The sequence below is a fragment of the Sceloporus occidentalis genome, unplaced genomic scaffold, assembly GCF_023333645.1.
Source record: "Sceloporus occidentalis isolate IW3139 unplaced genomic scaffold, rSceOcc1.0.p SCAF_2, whole genome shotgun sequence".
Taxonomy (NCBI): Eukaryota; Metazoa; Chordata; class Lepidosauria; order Squamata; family Phrynosomatidae; genus Sceloporus; species Sceloporus occidentalis.
In genome coordinates, this window is record NW_028316982.1 from 145,138,778 (window position 1) to 145,159,233 (window position 20,456).

General features: G+C 46.6%; 1 protein-coding gene across 1 annotated transcript; it reads right to left on the reverse strand.

Annotated features, from left to right (window-relative positions):
* Positions 1–1,253: 1,253 nt before the first annotated feature.
* LOC149319105 (ATP-dependent chromatin remodeler CHD2-like) lies at positions 1,254–17,660 on the reverse strand. The gene is made up of 9 exons (XM_089508382.1): positions 17,560–17,660; positions 17,303–17,453; positions 16,356–16,481; positions 15,676–15,801; positions 15,178–15,324; positions 14,782–14,960; positions 13,820–13,919; positions 13,298–13,475; positions 1,254–1,591 (listed from the first exon to the last, which is right to left on the reverse strand). Exons 1-9 carry the CDS (start codon positions 17,607–17,609, stop codon positions 1,254–1,256), a joined length of 1,395 nt encoding a protein of 464 aa, XP_089364508.1. The 5' UTR covers positions 17,610–17,660.
* Positions 17,661–20,456: the final 2,796 nt, after the last annotated feature.

Below are 20,456 nucleotides of genomic sequence, written 5' to 3' on the forward strand. Positions count from 1 at the left end.
ATTGTGGGGCCCAGAACCGGACACAGGATTATTCCAGGTGAAGCCTGACCAAGGCAGAATAGACTGGAATACAGTCGGCCCTCCTTATCCATGGATTTTTTATCCACAGATTTAAACAGCAAACCTTGATTTTCCATTTTATATAAGAGACACAATTTTGCTAGGCCATTTTATTCAGTGGGGCTTGAGCATTCATGGACTTTGTTATCCGCAGGGGTTCCTGGAACCAAACCCCAGCGGATAATAAGAGCCCACTGTACTATCATTTCCCTCAATCTAGATACTACACTTCTGTTGATGCAACCAAGAATTGCATTGGCTTTCTTAGCTGAAGCATCACACTGACGGTCTACTAAGACTCCTAGATCCCTTTCACATGAAATTCCTAAGCAACCAGTCAGCTGCCAAGAATTAAACGCTGAGATTTTACTATTGAAATCAAAGGGGTCTTCACGTTTCTGAACTTTGACTGCCAGTAAGTCTTTGGGGGTGAGGGTTTGACTCAACCACACGATTGGACTTGAAGGATCGCCAACTACCTCTTGGCAATGCTGCTTTGCAAAGGTTATCACAAAGGGTCAAGAATTCTGGAAGTCCAAACCATCTGTCCCAAGTGGGGAAATCTCTCCCAAAATAAAGGAGATATTTGTGCAAAGCAGAAGGAGAAAGAGGATTCAGGCTGCCAATGTGGTGTTGGACTAGGAAGTAGGGAGGCAAGGGTTCAAATCCTGCCTCGGCCATGAAAACCCAGTGGGTGACCCTGGCCAAGGCACACTCTCTCAGTCTCAGAGAATAGCCATGGCAAAGACACACACACCCCCGAAGAAAGATGCCAAGGAAGCCCCCTGATAAATTGGAAACAACTTGGATGGAACCACAATAGAAGCGCAAAGAGGCCCCTGGCCATGTGCCGAATGTGAGGGAGGGGTGACCAACCTCTGCCTGACATCTGAAGTGCCTTCATCCATTTCAGCTTCCAGATCAGACCAGCCGTTTAAGAGCCCCAGCGGCTCTGGCCAGCCAGAATCCTTCTTTGGGAACTGAGCTGACAATGGGAAATGCCCTCACAGCAGCAATTCCATTTCAAGCCCGGGCTGCTGCCACACTGCAGAATCAATGCAGCCTGACACCGCTTTACTTGCCACGGCTCCATCCTATGGAAATCCTGGGATGCCCAGTTTGCTGTGGCACAAAAGCCATCTCACAAAAACTACACATCTGTAGTGAGGCAGAGAGAGAGAGAGCTAGAGGGGCTAATGGGGACCAGGTGGAGGAGAGGGTGGAGGCGGAGCAAGGGGAAGAGTCACGGGACGAACGAGGAGGAGCCTCAGGGAGCTTAAGAGGAGAGGGGCAGAGCTGCACGGGAGGAGGAAGGAGACGCGGAAGAAGGGGTCGAGAAGCAGCGGTCGGGACAGGGACAGCGGCAGTGACAAGGAGCCCACACAGAGACGGGGGTCCTGCAGCTCTCCAAAGGAGGTCGGGCGGACGAGGACGAGGGCCCCACGAAGAGGTACGGCTAAGAGACCCTCAGGTGGAAGGGAATTTAGCGTATCCCGACGCGGAGTTGTGGAGGCAGACAGAAAGAGAGAACCTGGAAGGACAGTGGTGGGACTTTAAGGGAGATAGGTGGGAAGCCGGGCCCGTCCCAGGAAAAAGAGAAAAAGCTGAAATAGAGCCCCTGGAGAAGCACTCAGGCAGCCGGCATAACAGCCAGGAAGACCAGGAAGAATTGCGGGCTAAGAACGCGAGCCCTGAAGAAGCTTGAAGGAGTGACAAGCGAAGGGCCCGAGAGCTGGGTTTGTTTTAGTGTTGGATTGTTGTTGTTGGTTTGAGGGAAGTTCCCATTAAAGTTTCTGTTTCTATTGCAACTGGCGGTGTAAGTTTGTTGCCCACGTGGAGCTGCTTGGTGTTTTGCACACGTGACCTGCCTATCATGCAGCCGGCCCCGCCCACAACATCTCAGGCGTTCTGTAGCGCTGAGCCACGGTGCTTGAAGCAGCGTCAAACTGCATTCATTTCCACAGTGTAGATACAGCCCACCTTTCCAGTGCAGGTTTAACTTTGGGTGCTGTGGCTCCATCTGATAGAAATCCTGGGATGTGCAGTAGTTTGCTGTGGCACCAGGACTCTCTGAGAGAGAAGGCTAAAATATCGTACAAAACTGCAACTCCCAGGAGGCTCAGCTGGTATGAAACTGATCTAATAATGGGATGTAGTGTGATGTAGACACAGCGTTAAAGAGTGCTCTGTTTTACAGTCTGGAGGAAGGATGCTTTTGCTAATTCCGCAAATACCAATAAATGGCAAGGGGCTCCCATCTTGTGACCCTGATGGATACAGAGAAAGAGAGTTTCCCATGTTCTCTGCCTCGGATCAGCCCCTCCTAACCAACAGCCTGACCCAGGAGAAAAGCAGGCTAGATATACCATGAACACATAAAAATAAAAATAAGTTGGTTTGTTTTGGAGAATCCATGGAGAAGGAGGGGGAACTGACTTTCTCAATACAATAAAACAGATGTTACGGTCTTATGCTATAAGACCAGATATCCACATCGTGGTCATAGTGGCCTCATGCAATTGGACTTTAGGAAAGTTCCTCCTGCCAAATTCACTCTTTCAGTCCCAAAGGTGCTGCGAGACACTGATTTTACAGAGTAACAAGGGCATATATCTTTGAGTCAACCATGACAGCTCAGCAGAACCCTGAGGTCTTATGAAGTCACAAGGGGAGATCAGCTACATGGCTGAAAAGGTTCCAGAATGCATCCACTTGGGCAGATGGGCTTTGAGAAGCCAACATGGCTGGATCTAGTCGGCTTCCTCTCCTGGTTCTGCCGATGCTGGTCTTCTGCCTGAGAGGTCAAGAAGACCCCACTGTAGAAGAAGAATCTTTCCGTCTACGGATCTGCCATGGGGCCCTCGAGTCTTTTTGTGGATGTGGATATTGATGTTCGTGGATGTGGCTGGCTGAGCCACTCCTGCAGCCTTCAGGAAGACGAGCAGCCAAATCAGAAGCAAGCCTTCCCTCTTCCCCCAACTCCACCAGGGGTAGAGAAGGCAGCAAAGGCCAGACAGCAGCAGGAGGGCATGGCAGGAGTGGTAAGCTTCAAAAGCCACTCCTCCAGGCCTCAGGAAGACCAGCAGCCAAGCCAGAAGCAAGCCTTTCCTCTTCCCCCAACTCCACCCGGGGCACAGAAGGCAGCAGAGGCCAGGCAGCAGCAGGAGGGCATGGCAGGAATGGTAAGCTTCAAAAGCCACTCCTGCAGCCCTCAGGAAGACCAGCAGCCAAGCCAGAAGTAAGCCTTCCCTCTTCACCAACTCTACCAGGGGCAAGGAATGCAGCAGAGACCAGGCAGCAGCAGGAGGGCAGGGCAGGAGTGGTAAGCTTCAAAAGCCACTCCTCCAGCCCTTAGAAAGACCTGCAGCCAAGCCAGAAGCAAGCCTTCCCTCTTCCCCCAACTCCACCAAGGGCACAGAAGGCAGCAGAGGCCAGGCAGCAGCAGGAGGGCATGGCAGGAGAGGGAAGTGTCAAAACTCCTCCATCCCTCTGGAAGACCATCAGCCAATCAAGAGGCAAGCCTTCCCTTTTCCCCCAACTTCAACAGGGGCACAGAGGGCAGCAGAAGCCAGGCAGCAGCAGGAGGGCATGGCAGGAATGGTAAGCTTCAAAAGCCGCTCCTGCAGCCCTCAGGAAGACCAGCAGCCACGCCAGAAGCAAGCCTTCCCTCTTCCCCCAGTTCCACCAAGGGAACAGAAGGCAGCAGAGGGCAGGCAGCAGCAGGAGGGCATGGCAGGAATTGTAAGCGTCAAAAGCCACTCCTTCAGCCCTCAGGAAGACCAGCAGCCACGCCAGAAGCAAGCCTTCCCTCTTCTCCCATCTCCACCAGGGGCACAGAAGGCAGCAGAGGACAGGCAGCAGCAGGAGAGCGTGGCAGGCGAAGGATGCCATCATGCCTTTCCAAGCTGTGCCACTCGGATGTTGGGTGTGGACATTTCTCCATTTGGGGCAGGACAATCCCACCGGTTCCACCTAAGCTTAAAATGTGCCATCCAGGTCGAGCTGCCTTTGCCAGGTTCAAGTGATGGGACGCAGCTCTGCACCAATGGGGAAGACGAGGGGAGCACTAGCACCCAAACCCGGGTCTGGCTTAAACTCTGGGGCTTCAACTCTCAGAGTCCAGCCGGGTGCTTTGAGCGCTGGCTGGATTCAAATTCCGGCTTAACCAAAGAAGGAAGTAACAAAGAGGAGGAAGGGGTGGAAGGAAGGAAGGAAGAGAGAACTATATCTCCCAGCAGCTCCTGCCCACTATGTCCTTCCATCCTGCCACTGCTGGTCAGTTGGCTGGCGCTTAGGAGAGCCCAGCCAACTGACCAGCAGTGGCAGGATGGAAGGGCATGGTGGGCAGGGGCTGCTGGGAGATATAGTTCTCTCTTCTTTCCTTCCTTCCTTCCACCCCTTCCTCCTCTTTCCTCTCCCTCTTTCCTCTCCCTCTTTCCTCTCCCTCCTTCCTCTCCCTCTTTCCTCTCCCTCTTTCCTCTTCCTCTTTCCTCTCCCTCTTTCCTTCCCTTCATCTCCTTCCTCTTTTCCTCTTTTTTATCCTCTTTTCTCTCCTTACTCCTCCTTCATGTTCTTCCTCCTCTTGCTTTTCTTCCTCCTCTTTCCTCTTCTCCTTCATCATCTTCTTCCTTCCTTTCTTTTTTAAAAATATATTAGTTATTAAATTTTTAAAATGAAATAATATATAAAATTTAAACACACACATACAATTCATTTTCTTTCATAACAAACCACAGAGAAGTCTAATTATATGTCTAAACCATATCAACTCTTCCTTCTTTTTACTTGACATCTCCTGCCTTCTAGTATTAAATGAGGTCTCCAGACATTATTAACAGTCAAATATATCTCTTACAATCTAAAAGTAAACCTACTCCATTTTCAAGAAGTATCTACAATCGCATACATGATTGTAAAGTCCATCTATTTGGAGTTGCTTTAAAGTACAGTAACTATTTCACAAATATTTTTATCACTACAGTCCAAAAGTAAAGTCTTTTTCTCATTCTGTTTTTAAAATTTTTATCAAAGGCTCCCATTGCTTTTCAGACGTATTCATTGAATTCTTCCTTAATAAATGTCTTAATTCATCAGTTTCTATAACATCATACAATTTTATTAACCAGTCCTTTACATTAGGTATTGTCTTCATTTTCCATTTCTGAGTGTAAACCATTCTGCCAGCTGAAATCATATAAAATAGTAGTTTCCCATATTTTTGTTCTAATTTCTCATATGAGATAATATTAAGTAAATACATTTTGGGGTCTTTTTCTATCTTTTCTTCTAATATAATTTGTCTTGACTTATGTATTTCATTCCAGTATTTTTTAGTTTCAGCACATTCCCAGAACATATGAAATAGCGTACCGTGTTTTTTCCTCATATTTCCAACAAATTTTCTTTGTGTTTTTCAACATTTTTGCCTTTTTAAAGGGGCTATACCAACGTAAATATATCTTACAATAATTTTCTTTGTCATTAACACTTAAAGTATACTTTAATCTCTTCACTCCTGGTTTCTCCCACTGATCAAAATCTATATTTGGTCCCAAATCTTGCGCCCATTTCACCATCTGGGTTTTGACTTGTTCATTCTCTAATTCAATTTTTAATAACATTTTATAAAAAATATTGATTCTATCATTATCTTCTTATTGAATATTTTTTTCCTATTCCATATCCGCTTTGCCAATTGCTAAAGTCTAAACATCCATTATTCTTTCTTTATTTATTTCCTTCTTCCTTCCTTTTCATTCCCTCCTTCGATTTTTCTTTCTTTCATTCATTCCCTCTGTCCTTCCTTCCTTCCTTCTTCCCTTTTTTCTTTCCTTCCTTTCCTACATCCCATTTCCTTCCTTCCTTCCCTCCTTCCCACTTCCCCTCCTTCCTTCACTCCTTCCCCCTTCCCCGCTTTCCTTCCTTTCTTCCCCTTACCCTCCTTCCTTCCCTTCTTCCCCTTCCCCTCTCCCCCCCTCCCTTCCCATGAAAGAGGAGGGCTCCCAATAATCCAGAAGGCAAGAGAGGCCAGGGAGCAGCAGGAGGGCATGGCAGGAGTGGTAAGCTTTAAAAGCCACTCCTGCAGCCTTCAGGAAGACCAGCAGCCAAGCCATAACCAAGCCTTCCCTCTTCCCCCAACTCCACCCTGGGCACAGTAGGCAGCAGATGCCAGGAGCAGGAAGGCATGGCAGGAATGGTAGGTTTCAAAAGCCACTCCTGCAGCCCTCAGGAAGACCAGCAGCCAAACCAGAAGCAAGCCTTCCCTCTTCCCCCAACTCCTCCAGGGACACAAGGCAGCAGAGGCCAGGCAGCAGCAGGAGGGCATGGCAAGAGAGGGAAGCTTCAAAACTCTTCCATCCCTCAGGAAGACCAGCAGCCAATCAAGAGGCAAGCCTTCCCTCTTCCCCCAACTCCACCAAGGGCACAGTAGGCAGCAGATGCCAGGAGCAGGAAGGCATGGCAGGAATGGTAGGTTTCAAAAGCCACTCCTGCAGCCCTCAGGAAGACCAGCAGCCAAGCCAGAAGCAAGCCTTCCCTCTTCCCCCAACTCCACCAAGGGCACAGAAGGCAGCAGAGGCCAGGCAGCAGCAGGAGGACATGGCAGGAGTGGTAAGCCTTAAAAGCCACTCCTCCAGCCCTCAGGAAGACCAGCAGCCAAGCCAGAAGCAAGCCTTCCCTCTTCCCCCAACTCCACCAGGGGCACAGAAGGCAGCCGACGCCAGGAGCAGGAAGGCATGGCAGGAGTGGTAAGCTTGAAAAGCCACTCCTGCAGCCTTCAGGAAGACCAGCAGCCAAGCCAGAAGCAAGCCTTCCCCCTTCCCCCTTCCCCCAGCTAAACCAAGGGCACAGAAGGCAGCAGAGGGCAGGCAGCAGCAGGAGGGCATGGCAGGAGTGGTAAGCTTCAAAAGCCACTCCAGCCCTTAGGAAAGACCAGCAGCCAAGCCAGAAGCAAGCTTTCCCTCTTCCCCCAGCTCCACGAGGGGCACAGAAGGCAGCAGAGGCAAGGCAGCAGCAGGAGGGCATGGCAGGAGTGGTAAGCTTGAAAAGCCACTCCTCCAGCCCTCAGGAAGACCAGCAGCCAAGCCAGAAGCAAGCTTTCCCTCTTCCCCCAGCTCCACCAAGGGCACAGAAGGCAGCAGAGGCCAGGCAGCAGCAGGAGGGCATGGCAGGAATGGTAAGCTTCAAAAGCCGCTCCTGCAGCCCTCAGGAAGACCAGCAGCCACGCCAGAAGCAAGCCTTCCCTCTTCCCCCAACTCCACCAAGGGAACAGAAGGCAGCAGAGGTCAGGCAGCAACAGGAGGGCATGGCAGGAATGGTAACCTTCAAAAGCTGCTCCTGCAGCCCTCAGGAAGACCAGCAGCCACGCCAGGAGCAAGCCTTCCCTCTTCCCCCAGCTCCACCAAGGGCACAGAAGGCAGCAGAGGGCAGGCAGCAGCAGGAGGGCATGGCAGGAATTGTAAGCGTCTAAAGCCACTCCTTCAGCCCTCAGGAAGTCCAGCAGCCATGCCAGAAGCAAGCCTTCCCTCTTCCCCCAACTCCACCAGGGACACAGAAGGCAGCAGAGGACAGGCAGCAGCAGGAGAGCGTGGCAGGCGAAGGATGCCATCATGCCTTTCCAAGCTGTGCCACTCGGACGTTGGGTGTGGACATTTCTCCATTTGGGGCAGGACAATCCCACCGGTTCCACCTAAGCTTAAAATGTGCCATCCAGGTCGAGCTGCCTTTGCCAGGTTCAAGTGATGGGACGCAGCTCTGCACCAATGGGGAAGACGAGGGGAGCACTAGCACCCAAACCCGGGTCTGGCTTAAACTCTGGGGCTTCAACTCTCAGAGTCCAGCCAGGTGCTCTGAGCGCTGGCTGGATTCAAATCCCGGCTTAATCAAAGAAGGAAGTAACGAAGAGGAGGAAGGGGTAGAAGGAAGGAAGGAAGAGAGAACTATATCTCCCAGCAGCTCCTGCCCACTATGCCCTTCCATCCTGCCACTGCTGGTCAGTTGGCTGGCGCTTAGGAGAGCCCAGCCAACTGACCAGCAGTGGCAGGATGGAAGGGCATGGTGGGCAGGGGCTGCTGGGAGATATAGTTCTCTCTTCTTTCCTTCCTTCCTTCCACCCCTTCCTCCTCTTTCCTCTCCCTCTTTCCTCTCCCTCATTCCTCTCCCTCCTTCCTCTCCCTCTTTCCTCTACCTCTTTCCTTTTCCTCTTTCCTCTCCCTCTTTCCTTCCCTTCATCTCCTTCCTCCTCTTTCCTCTATTTTATCTTCTTTTCTCTCCTTCCTCCTCCTTCATCTTCTTCCCCCTCTTGCTTTTCTTGCTCCTCTTTCCTCTTCTCCTTCATCATCTTCTTCCTTTCTTTCTTTTTTTAAAATATATTCGTTATTAAATTTTTAAAAAGCAATAATATATATAATTTAAACACACACATAACAATTCATTTTCTTTCATAACAAACCACAGAGAAATCTAATTATGTGTCTAAACCATATCAACGCTTCCTTCTTTTTACTTGACATCTCCTGCCTTCTAGTATTAAATGAGGTCTCCAGACATTATTAACAGTCAAATATATCTCTTATAATCTAAAAGTAAACCTACTCCATTTTCAAGAAGTATCTACAATCGCATACATGATTGTAAAGTCCATCTATTTGTGGTTGCTTTAAAGTACAGTAACTATTTCACAAATATTTTTATCACTCCTTTCCAAAAGTAAAGTCTTTTCGTCATTCTGTTTTTTAAATTTTTATCAAAGGCTCCCATTGCTTTTCAGACGTATTCATTGAATTCTTCTTTAATAAATGTCTTAATTCATCAGTTTCTATAACATCATACAATTTTATCAACCAGTCCTTTACATTAGGTATTGTTTTCATTTTGCATTTCTGAGTGTAAACCATTCTGCCAGCTGAAATCATATAAAATAGTAGTTTCCCATATTTTTGTTCTAATTTCTCATCTGAGATAATATTAAGTAAATACATTTTGGGGTCTTTTTCTATCTTTTCTTCTAATATAATTTGTCTTGACTTATGTATTTCATTCCAGTATTTTTCAGCACATTCCCAGAACATATGAAATAGCGTACCGTGTTTTTTCCTCACATTTCCAACAAATTTTCTTTGTGTTTTTCAACATTTTTGCCTTTTTAAAGGGGCTATACCAACGTAAATATATCTTACAATAATTTTCTTTGTCATTAACACTTAAAGTATACTTTAATCTCTTCACTCCTGGTTTCTCCCACTGATCAAAATCTATATTTTGTCCCAGATTTTGCACCCATTTCACCATCTGGGTTTTGACTTGTTCATTCTCTAATTCAATTTTTAATAACATTTTATAAAAAATGTTGATTCTATCATTATCTTCTTATTGAATATTTTTTTCCTATTCCATATCCGCTTCGCCAATTGCTAAAGTCTTAACTTCCATTATAAACCTTTCCCTAATCTGTCTAAAGTAAACCAGGTACAGCTAAGACCTTCTGATATCCATTGCTTTGTGACTTTATTTGTATGCCTTTTGCCTTTTTGATCAATCAGATCTTCATACCTTACCCATTTTTCTTGGCTTAGCTGGACCCAGTTACAAAACGCTTCCTTTATGGATGCCCATTTCGGAAGGACTGGGCTACATTTAGGTTTAATATTCAACCAATACTCTTAATTGCTTCTTAGAATTTAATTTAGTATAAAATAGATATCCATACCATCCAAAAATAAGTTCTACTCCCTTCCTTCCTTCCTTCTTTCTTTGTTTCCTCCCACCCTTTCTTCCTCTCTTCTTTCCTCCCCCGTTCCCTTCCCTTTCTTTCTACCTCCTTCCCTCTTTCTTTCTTCTTTTTTCTACTTCCTCTCTTTCTGCTCCCTCCCTCTTTCCCTCCCTCACTTCATTTTGTCCTTCCTTCCTTCCTTCCTTCCTTCCTTCCTTCCCTCCTTCCCCCTTCCCCTCCTTCCTTCACTCATTCCCCCATACCTCCTTCCTTCCCTACTTTTCCTTCCCCTCCTTCCTTCCCTTCTTCCCCTTTTCCCTTTCCTCTCTCCCTCCCTCCCTTCCCATGAAAGAGGAGGGCTCCCAATAATCCAGAACTAGACTCTGGGAGCCAGAGGCAGAGGATGATGATGGGTCTCTGCTGGTGCCTGAGACTGGCATGGCCTTTCTGCCGCTGCCATCCTCCTCTCTTTCCAGGAGGCAGCTCCAGTCTCAGGGGGAAATCTCCTTTTCCCCTTCCTTCCTTCCTTCTGCCTGCCATCTGCAGCAGAGAATGCGATGATGATGAACCAGCTCCCTGTTGATGAGCCCAGCAGCAGGCCAAAGAGGCAAAACCAGCAGCAGAGAGTCCAAAAAGGCTGGCGAAAGACAGTTCTAGTATGGTTATTTTATAATAAAAAATGGTTATGTTAAATAGTGATTTGTGTGTTCATGCACTTTGCTGTGTTTTTTCTTCAGACCTTCTGACCTCCCAATTTCTCAGCTGCTTTTAATAATGTGCCAGTTTCTCTTTCCCTTTTCTCCTTCATCCTTAGCTTCCTTCCATTGCAAACTCCCCAGTTATCCCAGTTAATCCTTTCCCTTCCCACTGTCTTGAATTATCTGTATTCCTGCATGGCAGAAGAAGGTTGGCTTATATCACCCTTAGTAGTAACTTCCAGCTCTAGGATCCTATGTATTCCTGCACGGCCGAAGAGGGTTGGCCTATATGGCCCTTAGTAGTAACTTTCAACTCTAGGATCCTATGTATACCTGCACGGCCGAAGAGGGTCGGCCTATATGGCCCTTAGTAGTAACTTTCAGCTCTAGGATCCTATGTATTCCTGCACGGCCGAAGAGGGTTGGCCTATATGGCCCTTAGTAGTAACTTTCAGCTCTAGGATCCTATGTATTCCTGCACGGCCGAAGAGGGTTGGCCTATATGGCCCTTAGTAGTAACTTCCAGCTCTAGGATCCTATGTATTCCTGAACGGCCGAAGAAGGTTGGCTTATATCACCCTTAGTTGTAACTTCCAGCTCTAGGATCCTATGGATACCTGCACAGCAGTAGAGGGTCGCCCTATATGGCCCTTAGTAGTAACTTTCAGCTCTAGGATCCTATGTATTCCTGCACGGCCGAAAAGGGTCAGCCTATATGCCCCTTAGTAGTAACTTCCAGCTCTAGGATCCTATGTATTCCTGAACGGCCGAAGAAGGTTGGCTTATATCACCCTTAGTTGTAACTTCCAGCTCTAGGATCCTATGGATACCTGCACAGCAGTAGAGGGTCGCCCTATATGGCCCTTAGTAGTAACTTTCAGCTCTAGGATCCTATGTATTCCTGCACGGCCAAAGAGGGTTGGTCTATATGACCCTTAGTAGTAACTTCCAGCTCTCAGATCCTATGGATTCCTGCACGGCCAAAAAGGGCCAGCCTATAGGACCCTTGGGGGCCGTATGTTGTGCAGGCCTGATATAGACATCCGATTTGCCACAACTGCACTGATGGGTCTAATGGACTATTACTGCTGATATACCAAATTTTTAATTTTTATAAGCGCAGTCATTCATCGCCAAAAACACAAATGGATGGATATTAACATCAGTGAAGACTTTTAAAGGACGTGTTTATTTACTAATTTTCGTCTTTGTTTACCACCTTTTCTGTTACAGAAACAGACTGGTCTGTTAAAATGGAGTTCCAGTTGTTGTTGTTGTTGTTGTTGTTGTTATTATTATTATCATTAGGGGGGCCTTCCCTTACGTGGAGGATCTGTTCCGGACCCCTGAGTAAGAGAAAAAGTGTGTGTGCTGAAGACCCATTGAAAATAATGGGCCGTGAGCTCACGGTGTGGTGCGGTGCACATGCCATGAGCACGCACGCCATGGCTTTCCCCCACGCGGCGCTGTATAGGCCTATCCCTGGTTTTCCACTCCACCAAATACATCCAAAGGAAAGCCTGGGAAAGCTCATGCTGCCAACTGCTTTCTTTCAGTCAGTCTCAAACGGTGCCACAAGATCTCCATCCATATGACTCACAGGGGTAGTAAATTCAAACAATCCACCAAACAGTGATGCAGAGTTTTATCCCAGGTCTGTTCAGGTCCGTTTGCATCAGTTATTCATACTAATGATGATGTGGAGCTTTAGAAAAAAAACCTCAGAGGGAAACCCAATATTGATTATCTGGATAAAGTGGGGGTTTTGGTAGCCCCAGCCCAACTTAATCTAGTGTGTTCAGGATGCGAGTGAACAATGGAGCTTCAACTCAGATTCCTCCTGGATTATTTTCACCGTGTGAATAACCCCCGAGTTTTTTTAAAAAGATCCGCATCATCGGTAGTGTGAATAATCTTTTTTTCTAACAGCCTTGTTAACCAGAGGTTGGATGGCCATCAGTCGGGAGTGCTTTGTTCATGTCTTCCTGCATGGCAGGGGGTTGGACTAGATGTAATAATGGCCCTTGCGGTCTCTTCCAGCTCTATGCTTCTATGAGATTTGTTCAGAATAGGTTTGCCATGGCCCTCCCCCGAGGCTGAGAGAGCGTGACTTGTCCAAGGTCACCCACTGAATCCAAGGCCAAGGGGGGAACTGAAGCCTGGTCTCCAGAGTCATAGGCCAACACTCAAACCACTCTGGCACTCAAAAAGCATGTAGAGAAAGCAGGGCTGACTTCCCACTCTGCAGGAGTGCTTGCCTTCAACTGGCTGGGACTGGCATCCAAGTATTAGGATGGTGCGGCTCAGCTGCAAGCTTAGGTTTACTTCTCCTGGGAACAGGCACCTGGAGAGTTCAGAAATAGTGGTTTCTACACACGTGCCTACCGAAATAATTATTTTATTTATGGGTCACCTTGTTTGTTATTGTTGTTGTCGTGTGCCTTCAAAGTGTTTCTGACTTATGGCAACCCTAAGGCAAAGGTATCGAGGGGTTTTCTTGGCAAGATTTGTTCAGACTGAGTTTGGCACGGCCATCCTCTGAGGCTGAGAGGAACCCAGTGGGTTTCCATGGCCAAGCTGGATTTGAATTCTGGCCACCAGCATCCTAGTCCAACCCTGAAACCACCCACACCTTGAAATAATTATTTGATTTATGTGTCTCCTAGTAAGTAAGTAAATGTTTTATTGTGGTAATAGGCCAGTATTTAATAGCTGATTCCAATACGATTACAAACATCTGAACATTTAAAAAACATAACAAAGTAAAACAAGGCAAAATTACGTGTGAAATCATAAAAAGAAGGCAATTCCAAATTAGTATTTTGCTGACAGAGGTGGTCGGCTTTGCTGCGTTGGTATCCGTGCATCTGGGGAGAAGAAGGAGGAGGAGGAGGAGGCTGGTGGACCTTCTGAGGAGGACCATGAGTTATCTGAGGGACCACAGAATCCTGGCTGGTCCCAGAAGGCTCTGACTGAAAGGGCACAAGCTCCTCCTTCCGTTTCCCTTCCTATCAAGAGCAAAAGAGGGGAGAAAGGGAGGAGTTAGTAGCAAACTTGAGAGCAAACTGGCCAAAAAGGCTACTGGCTACTGACAGAGCTACCTGAGGGCAGCCTAAGAATGGAGGGTTGTGGTTTCCCTATATTCCCCCTCCCCATATCTGCAGGGCAGTAAATTCACTCTAGCTTCTAATCTCAATTCCTGAGCATCTATCAAAGGTACGACACCCAATGCAAGGAAAGCGCTGGGGATGGTCCGTTAAACTTCCGGAAACCCATATTGTTTCTATTCACCGAAAAACGTCCCCATCACCGTCAACATATGTCCCTCCCATGTTCTGATTTTCAATCTCACCTCCTCATCCTTGGTCCGCTTCATGCGTGCCTTTTTGTAAACCCTGAACAAGCTCATCGCATCAAATTCAACCAATTTGGATACGAATACCCATAGGTTCCTGGGAAATCAAACGAATGATATTTTCACTTTGTGCTGACTGCTGAGCAGCCATTCGACAACAAATATTCCAGCTAAGTTTCTCTTGAGAAAAATTGCCCTCTCCTGACCCAAAAACAGCCAGGGCCACCTGAAAGTCTGCCAAAATCCCTCCCCCCCCCCCCCGCCGGCCGCCCTGTTGGTAGGTGGCATTCAAGGGCAATCTGGGAGGTGCAGCCCTGCAAGGGCCCCTGGGGCAACAATTCAGCCTTCTAACCCCTAAACGTCTATAAAGTTGGTGTAGACCTCTAATTCCCAAATGTTGGTCCTTCAGGTGTTTTGGACTTCAACTCCCAGAATCACCAGTCAGTCTGAGCAACAGTCAGGAGTTTGGGAAGTTAAAGTCCAAAACATTGAAGGGATGAAAATCTGGGAATCACTGGTCTAGAATGGCTGGCGGTATAGAGCTGCCATATCAGAGTGTGGCCAGCTGAAGTCGGGTCATCGTGTCAAATTTAGTCTTTGCCACAATTTCACACAGCAGACCATGGACAAAAAACTCTCATGCCATCTCAGCCCTTAGAGCTTCCAGATATTCTGGACTTCAGCTCCCAGAAGCCTCAGCCATCTTGATCAACGGTCTATATTTCTGGGAGCCAAAGTCCAAAATACCAGTTTAGGCGTCAGTCCCCTAGAAGAACAATCCTAAATAGAAAGCAATGGCTGCCAAAGGATTGATGATGGTAGAATAGGGTGTTCTGGAAGAGGGTCTCAGTTAAGATAAGGGGAGCCACCGAGAGCCAAATCGGCTCCATTTCTACAGCCTTGTCGGGGTCATTGGATTCCATGGCAAAAGGCCTGGCAGGTAAGTAAGTGAGGCTTACCTTCGCCAGAGTATAGTTTTCTGCTTCTTAGGATAAGCTTTCAAGCACTCTCTGATGTGGTCGCCTATCTCTAGTATGCAGCTGTGCATAAGATTCTCCAGTTCCTCCACCGAGCGCCCCTTGCCTGGGTTGCCCAGATCTTGTATGGCCTTCCCGACTGGCCGCATCTTCTCTTCGCACTGAAGAGGGGAACAAACAGAGAGGAGAAGCTATACTTTAGCCATGTGAAAGTGAAGGGTGGGAGGGAAGGTGGGAGAATTTTTTAAACTTGCCTATCGCATCGGACAGCTAAGGAAACAGGAAAATCAGTTCATCTAAAATGTGATGCTGGAGAAGAGTTCAACGGATACTCTTTTCTGCAGGCTTTCAGCATGCTAGGAGTGGCAGTAAACTTACAATGTCAAATGTTTCCTGATCCAGTAGCTCTTCCTCCTCTTCTTCCTCCTGTTTTGCCATAGCTATGGGCTCGCTCCCAGCTGTAATGTAGACAGGGCCCTGGGGTGGCTTCCCTTGATCTCCAACTTTGGCCTCACTCTCTTTGGCCTGTGAAAGAAGAAAATTGGTCAGATTAGTCCTAAAGCAAAACGAGAGATCTGACCCTTGGAAGAAAGGAGGGGAAGAGGGTGTGACATTGCCTTGTTGTGGTGCTGCTGCTGGTGGTGCTGGCGTGTCTCCAGGTCATTTTGGACTAATGGAGTCCTAAAGGCAAAGCTGTCTTAGGTTCTTCTGGGCTAATTTCTTCAGAGGGGCTTTGCCCTTGCAATCCTATGAGGCTGAGAGTGTCTGATCTGCCCTAGGTCATCCAGTGGTTTTTTGATGTTTGATCAGGGAACTGAACCCTGATCGCTAGGGTCCTAATTTAATATTTAAACAGGCATGCTATACTTGCTATACCTTCTCTGCCTTGTCCTTGGTTTTTTCCGTCTCCTTCTCATCCTTCTTTTCTGGACTGATTGCAAAAACTTCTTTCTCTTCTTTCTTCTGCTCTGTTTTTGCAATCCTCTTCTCCTGTCCATCCTGCTAGAAAAAGGGAAGAAAAGATGGAGGAAAGGAGACAAAGGGAATCTTTGGGAGTCCTAGTTTAAAACTAAAATAGCCGGGTCGTGCTGGCTCTACCTTCTCTTTCCCCTCTTTTGTTTCTTTTTTTCTTGTCGTCCCTTTCTGTATCTTTCTTGCTCTCCTCCTTCTTGTCAAGAACAATACCCCTTGTGAAAGAGCTGGCTGGCCCATGGAGGAGACTGGCTGGGGGGACTATGCAAGACTCCATTTGGCTGGCTCAAATGGACCTGCTCGTGAAGTCGCTGCTTAAGGCGCTGTTTATGGTGGGAGGAAGTGAGAGAGGGCCTTTTCTACTAGGGCACCTTCGGGGGTCCAGTTGGCACCGATTTGATTGAACGCCAAATAAAACATGGCTTTTGGATTCCCGGTGCCTTTGGATTTAATCCACATTCCTGCATGTGTTTGGTTTCCAATTGTTTTCAAAGGCTGTCAGCTCTTCTGTTTCAATTTTTTGAATATAGGTTTACCCCACTTAATTCACCCTTCCTTAAATTTGCAAAGAGATCTTGTGGCACCTGTGAGATTTGCTGTTTCAAGCGCTCCTTTTCCTGCTCTTTTTCCTTCACGAAATTCACGAGGTAGTCAAGCTGGGCTTGGAGATGCTTCTCCTGTGGCGTTTTGTCTGTCTGAACTGGCAGGATCTTTAGATGGGAAATGACACAAAAAGAAAAGAAAATCCCATATGTTTTTGTTAAAAAGTCCCCTACCAGAGCAAGGCAAGCACCTGTGTACCTTTCTACAAATAGATGCAGGAGTTTTAAAGGGAAATGTGTCCATTTTTGTTTAAGTATGCAATGCAGATATCCCAAATCCCCAACCAAAAAGCAAGATACTCAAATATTCCCCTGTATCTGTTAGCTAGTGTGTTTATTTTTGTTAGGAATTCACTTGCTCTATTATTTTTACCACTAGTAAGGTGGTATTGAAATAAAGCTGACTTGCCTCGTAAAATTCATTGCATGGCTCTCACTAAAGACAAAGGCCTGCGTCCCACTGTCCAAAGCATTGAATTTACTGGGGAGAAGAGAGTTGGATAACATGTTTCTAGTGGGTTTAATGCTCGCCTGACTCAGAAACCACCACTCACCCAGACAAACTTATAAATTAAATGGCATCCCCAATGAACTCAATGGGATATAGGACTGTAGGGTTAGGTTCTCAGCTTGGAGCCAATTGCCTGGACCACATATTGCTCCAGGCTGGATGACAAACTTTCTTAGGGGTGCGGGGAACCAGCCAAATGAAATGTTTAGATCTCCTTGAAGCAAAATTCCACCGCTAGGATCAATCGCTATCCTTGCAGCAGAATTGGGGAGACTCAAACGTGCTTGGGAGGTGCGAGATAGAGATATTCTGTGCACCAGCAGACCCCTCCCCCCCAAAAGCAGCACAACTCAGCCAGATGCAAACATGCTGCCCAAACCTAAAACCCAGCCAAAAATCCATGAGGCTTCTTCTTTACCTTGTCAGTTAGTTTCAGGTCGTGGTCAGATGTCGTGAACTCCATCTTCCTGTTGTCATGCTTGTCTGTTGCCAGCATCAAATGCGAGTCATCCTTCAAACCCCGGTCAAGATCAAAAAGGGCTGCTTTGACTCGGCAGGTCAGACAAAACCTGTCCATTTGAGCAAAGAGGAGAAAGATGAGGTAGTGCCCCCTTTCCATATTGTGGCTTTCCTCCAAAGGCCGAGAACCTATGGGAAAAAGTTTCCGAGACTCACGTGGCTTTCTCCTTTGGGTCTACAGGAACGGCCTGGTTCAGGATTGCCATCTCTTCTTCGGTGAGTGTGATGTCTTTCTCCTTCACCTTGACGTCAGGCAATTTCGTGGAGGGAACTTTCTTCTGCCCCAGTCCTTTGTCTGGAGAACAAATTTTGAAAAAAAATCAGGTCTAAGAACAGGTGGCCAGAGGAGTGTTTGCGATTTGCAACCCTCCGTGGTCTAAAGATAAGCATCCTCAGACGTTGCGCACTCCCGGTTTAGCAGAGATGGTGCAGATTGTGAAAACATATTTTGCATCATTCTGCCAGTTGAAGAATTCCAACACAGTTCTGGAACCTCAAAGCTCAGCCAAGGATCCTACCTGGAAATTCAAAAAGGTCTTGGGGAGGTTGCTCCAAACCTCTGCCCCATAGACCTACAAAGCCTAATCCACCATCAGGCTGAGGAAGCCCAGGTCCTTTATTTACCTTCTCTTGCGTCATCGTTCAACTGCTCTTCATTTTCCTTCTTGTCCGATCTGTAGATGTTCTCAAAACGCTCAACCAAATCTTTCAGTTCAGCCTCCGACTTTTCTTGCAGCTTCTCTGCATATTCGTTCAGGGCCGACGCACAGCTGTTATGAAGAAGCTCCCCCAAATATTTCAGATCAGCCACCGACTTGTCCACCAGCTCAGCGTCTCGGGCAATGGACTTGAGACTGGAGATGGGAAAGGAAGCAACCAGGATGTTTAGTGTCTTGGGATGGGGCACTGAGGAGTCCTACCACCTGCAGACTGTCCATGCAGGCTTATCTGCCTCTAAAAGAAATCCAAAGTAAACTGCAACCATTGCAAGAAGAGAGTCAAACATCCCACCCTGGATGCTTGGAGGTTGCACCTCTGATTTCCAAACCTACCACTCGTATCTAAAAGGTTGCTTCTGGTTTCTTCTAAAACTCTTGGGGAGAACTAAAGACAAAATGGGCAGCTGACATTCCATGCTCTCCTTTTACATTTCAAACCCAAAAGATAAAAAGAAAACTCTGTGATGTTTCTCACGGCAGTGGTTTTCTACTACCTGTTCTTACTTTCAGACATTACTAAAACCTTTGTTTATTATTCTTAGCTGACACGCTCTGACTTTTTCCTGATGTTATTGATAGTTTCATGTCATTTCACCTGGTATGTTTCAATCATAGTGGGCTTTCCTTCCTCCATTTCAAAATTGCCCAGCGTCCTGCTTTTATCTTATTTATTTTTTATTTGGGGTGTCTCTCTCTGTGTGTGAAGGGGAATAGAAGTAAAGGTTACAATCACAACAATGTGAAGCAACTAAGGGGCACGTTCGGAGCCATGATACTCCAGGGACACCGTTGAATATTCTGGAAAGTGTAGATGAGCCCCAATTGTCTGTTACGAGCTAATTGCCTAATAGCATTTATTTGGCAATTTTCAGCCCCTCTGATAATCCTCTTTCTTCATCTCCTGACAGGTTTACCCATTTATTTCACCATTTTTGCTGTCTTATCCTTTAATCTACCAATCATTTGTTATCCTCAAGGCCTTGCAATAGCCATTTCCTGGCACTTATTTGTCCTGGTTTCAATAGCACTTTTTAAAAATGAAAATCAGTGTTCAATAGTATCAGAAACATACATTATGCAGCCTTACAGGTAGTCAGATAATCCACAAATTATGGGGCAGGGTCAGTAGACTGCCATAGATGCATTAGTAGACAGAGTTTACTTAGACAAAAGATGGGAAATGTTTGATGCTCCAGATGTTGTCGATCAGCAACTTCCATCATGCTGGCTGGGGATGTTGCCTGGCCTAAATACCCCAAAGGCACCAGATCCCATGTGATCTTGTATCTAAGCAGGGTCGGCTCTGGTTAATACTTGGATGGGAGACCACCAAGGAATGTCAGGTGCTGTAGGCTATATTGCAGAGGAAGGAACTGGCAAAATCACCTCTGAGTATTCCTTGCCATAAATAGCCCTATAAAATGAATGAGATCACCACAAGTCAACAGACAACCTGAAGGCGCGCACACACACAAGATCAGAAAGGCTATTCATTCTGTATCCATGAATTAAAGATCCCTTGGAGCTCACAATGCCCACCATTTTTAATAGAGGCTGCCCATTGTATTAGTGCACGTTTTAGTGTTTGCGTTTCCCCTCTTTCCAGTCTGTATTGGCAAAGTATGCTTCATTCTCCTTGATGCCATAAGGTACAACAATCATGCTTTATTCCTTTACACCTTCTGTAGAAACACATAAATACAGAACACTTTCCATCACTTTGCTGTAGAAATTCATGTGTATGCCAGTTATCATCAACTGTTTCAGAAAGTGAACCTTCCAAAAAAGTTGAGTAGCTATCCCTCCTGGAGATATGTCCTTCCTGAGAGATGCATCAACACTGTAGAAATAATGCAGCTGGACGCAAGTTTAAGTGCTGAAGTGCCATCCTATGGAATCCTGGGATTTGCAGTTTTTCAAGGTCTCTAGCCTTCTCTGCCAGCGAGCCTCGCAAAACTACAAATCCCATGATTCTGTAGGATAGCGCCATGGCAGTTAAAGCTGGAATAGATGTGCATTAGATGAGAAGTTGACCAAGGCTAGGTTTTTTTTTTGGGGGGGGGTATATTTTTGAAGCTACAAAATGGGTATAAAGAATAATCATCATTAATTTAAGAACTAAAGTTTACGCAATAGCTCCATTTGATGCTAACAGAAAAAATACTACAGAAATGTCAAAGCTTTTGTTTTTCTAAAAACGTTTGGACTAATCCACTGCACCACTGTAAACCATGCTTTAACACTGACTTTTCCCCACAAACCATACTTAAGATTAACAGCTGTGGGGGTGTGACAAGCTGTGGGTGAAACTCAAACAAAAGAAAAGACTTCCAA

Bases quoted from the DNA above. Each gene is read 5' to 3' on its own strand.
- LOC149319105 (XM_089508382.1), bottom strand. From the start codon at position 17,609: ATGGCAATCCTGAACCAGGCCGTTCCTGTAGACCCAAAGGAGAAAGCC. The intron at 17,454-17,559 runs GTGAGTCTCGGA...TCAAATGGACAG, and splicing joins GACCCAAAGGAGAAAGCCAC to GTTTTGTCTGACCTGCCGAG. The intron at 13,920-14,781 runs GTAAGCCTCACT...TTGATTTCCCAG, and splicing joins AAAACTATACTCTGGCGAAG to GAACCTATGGGTATTCGTAT.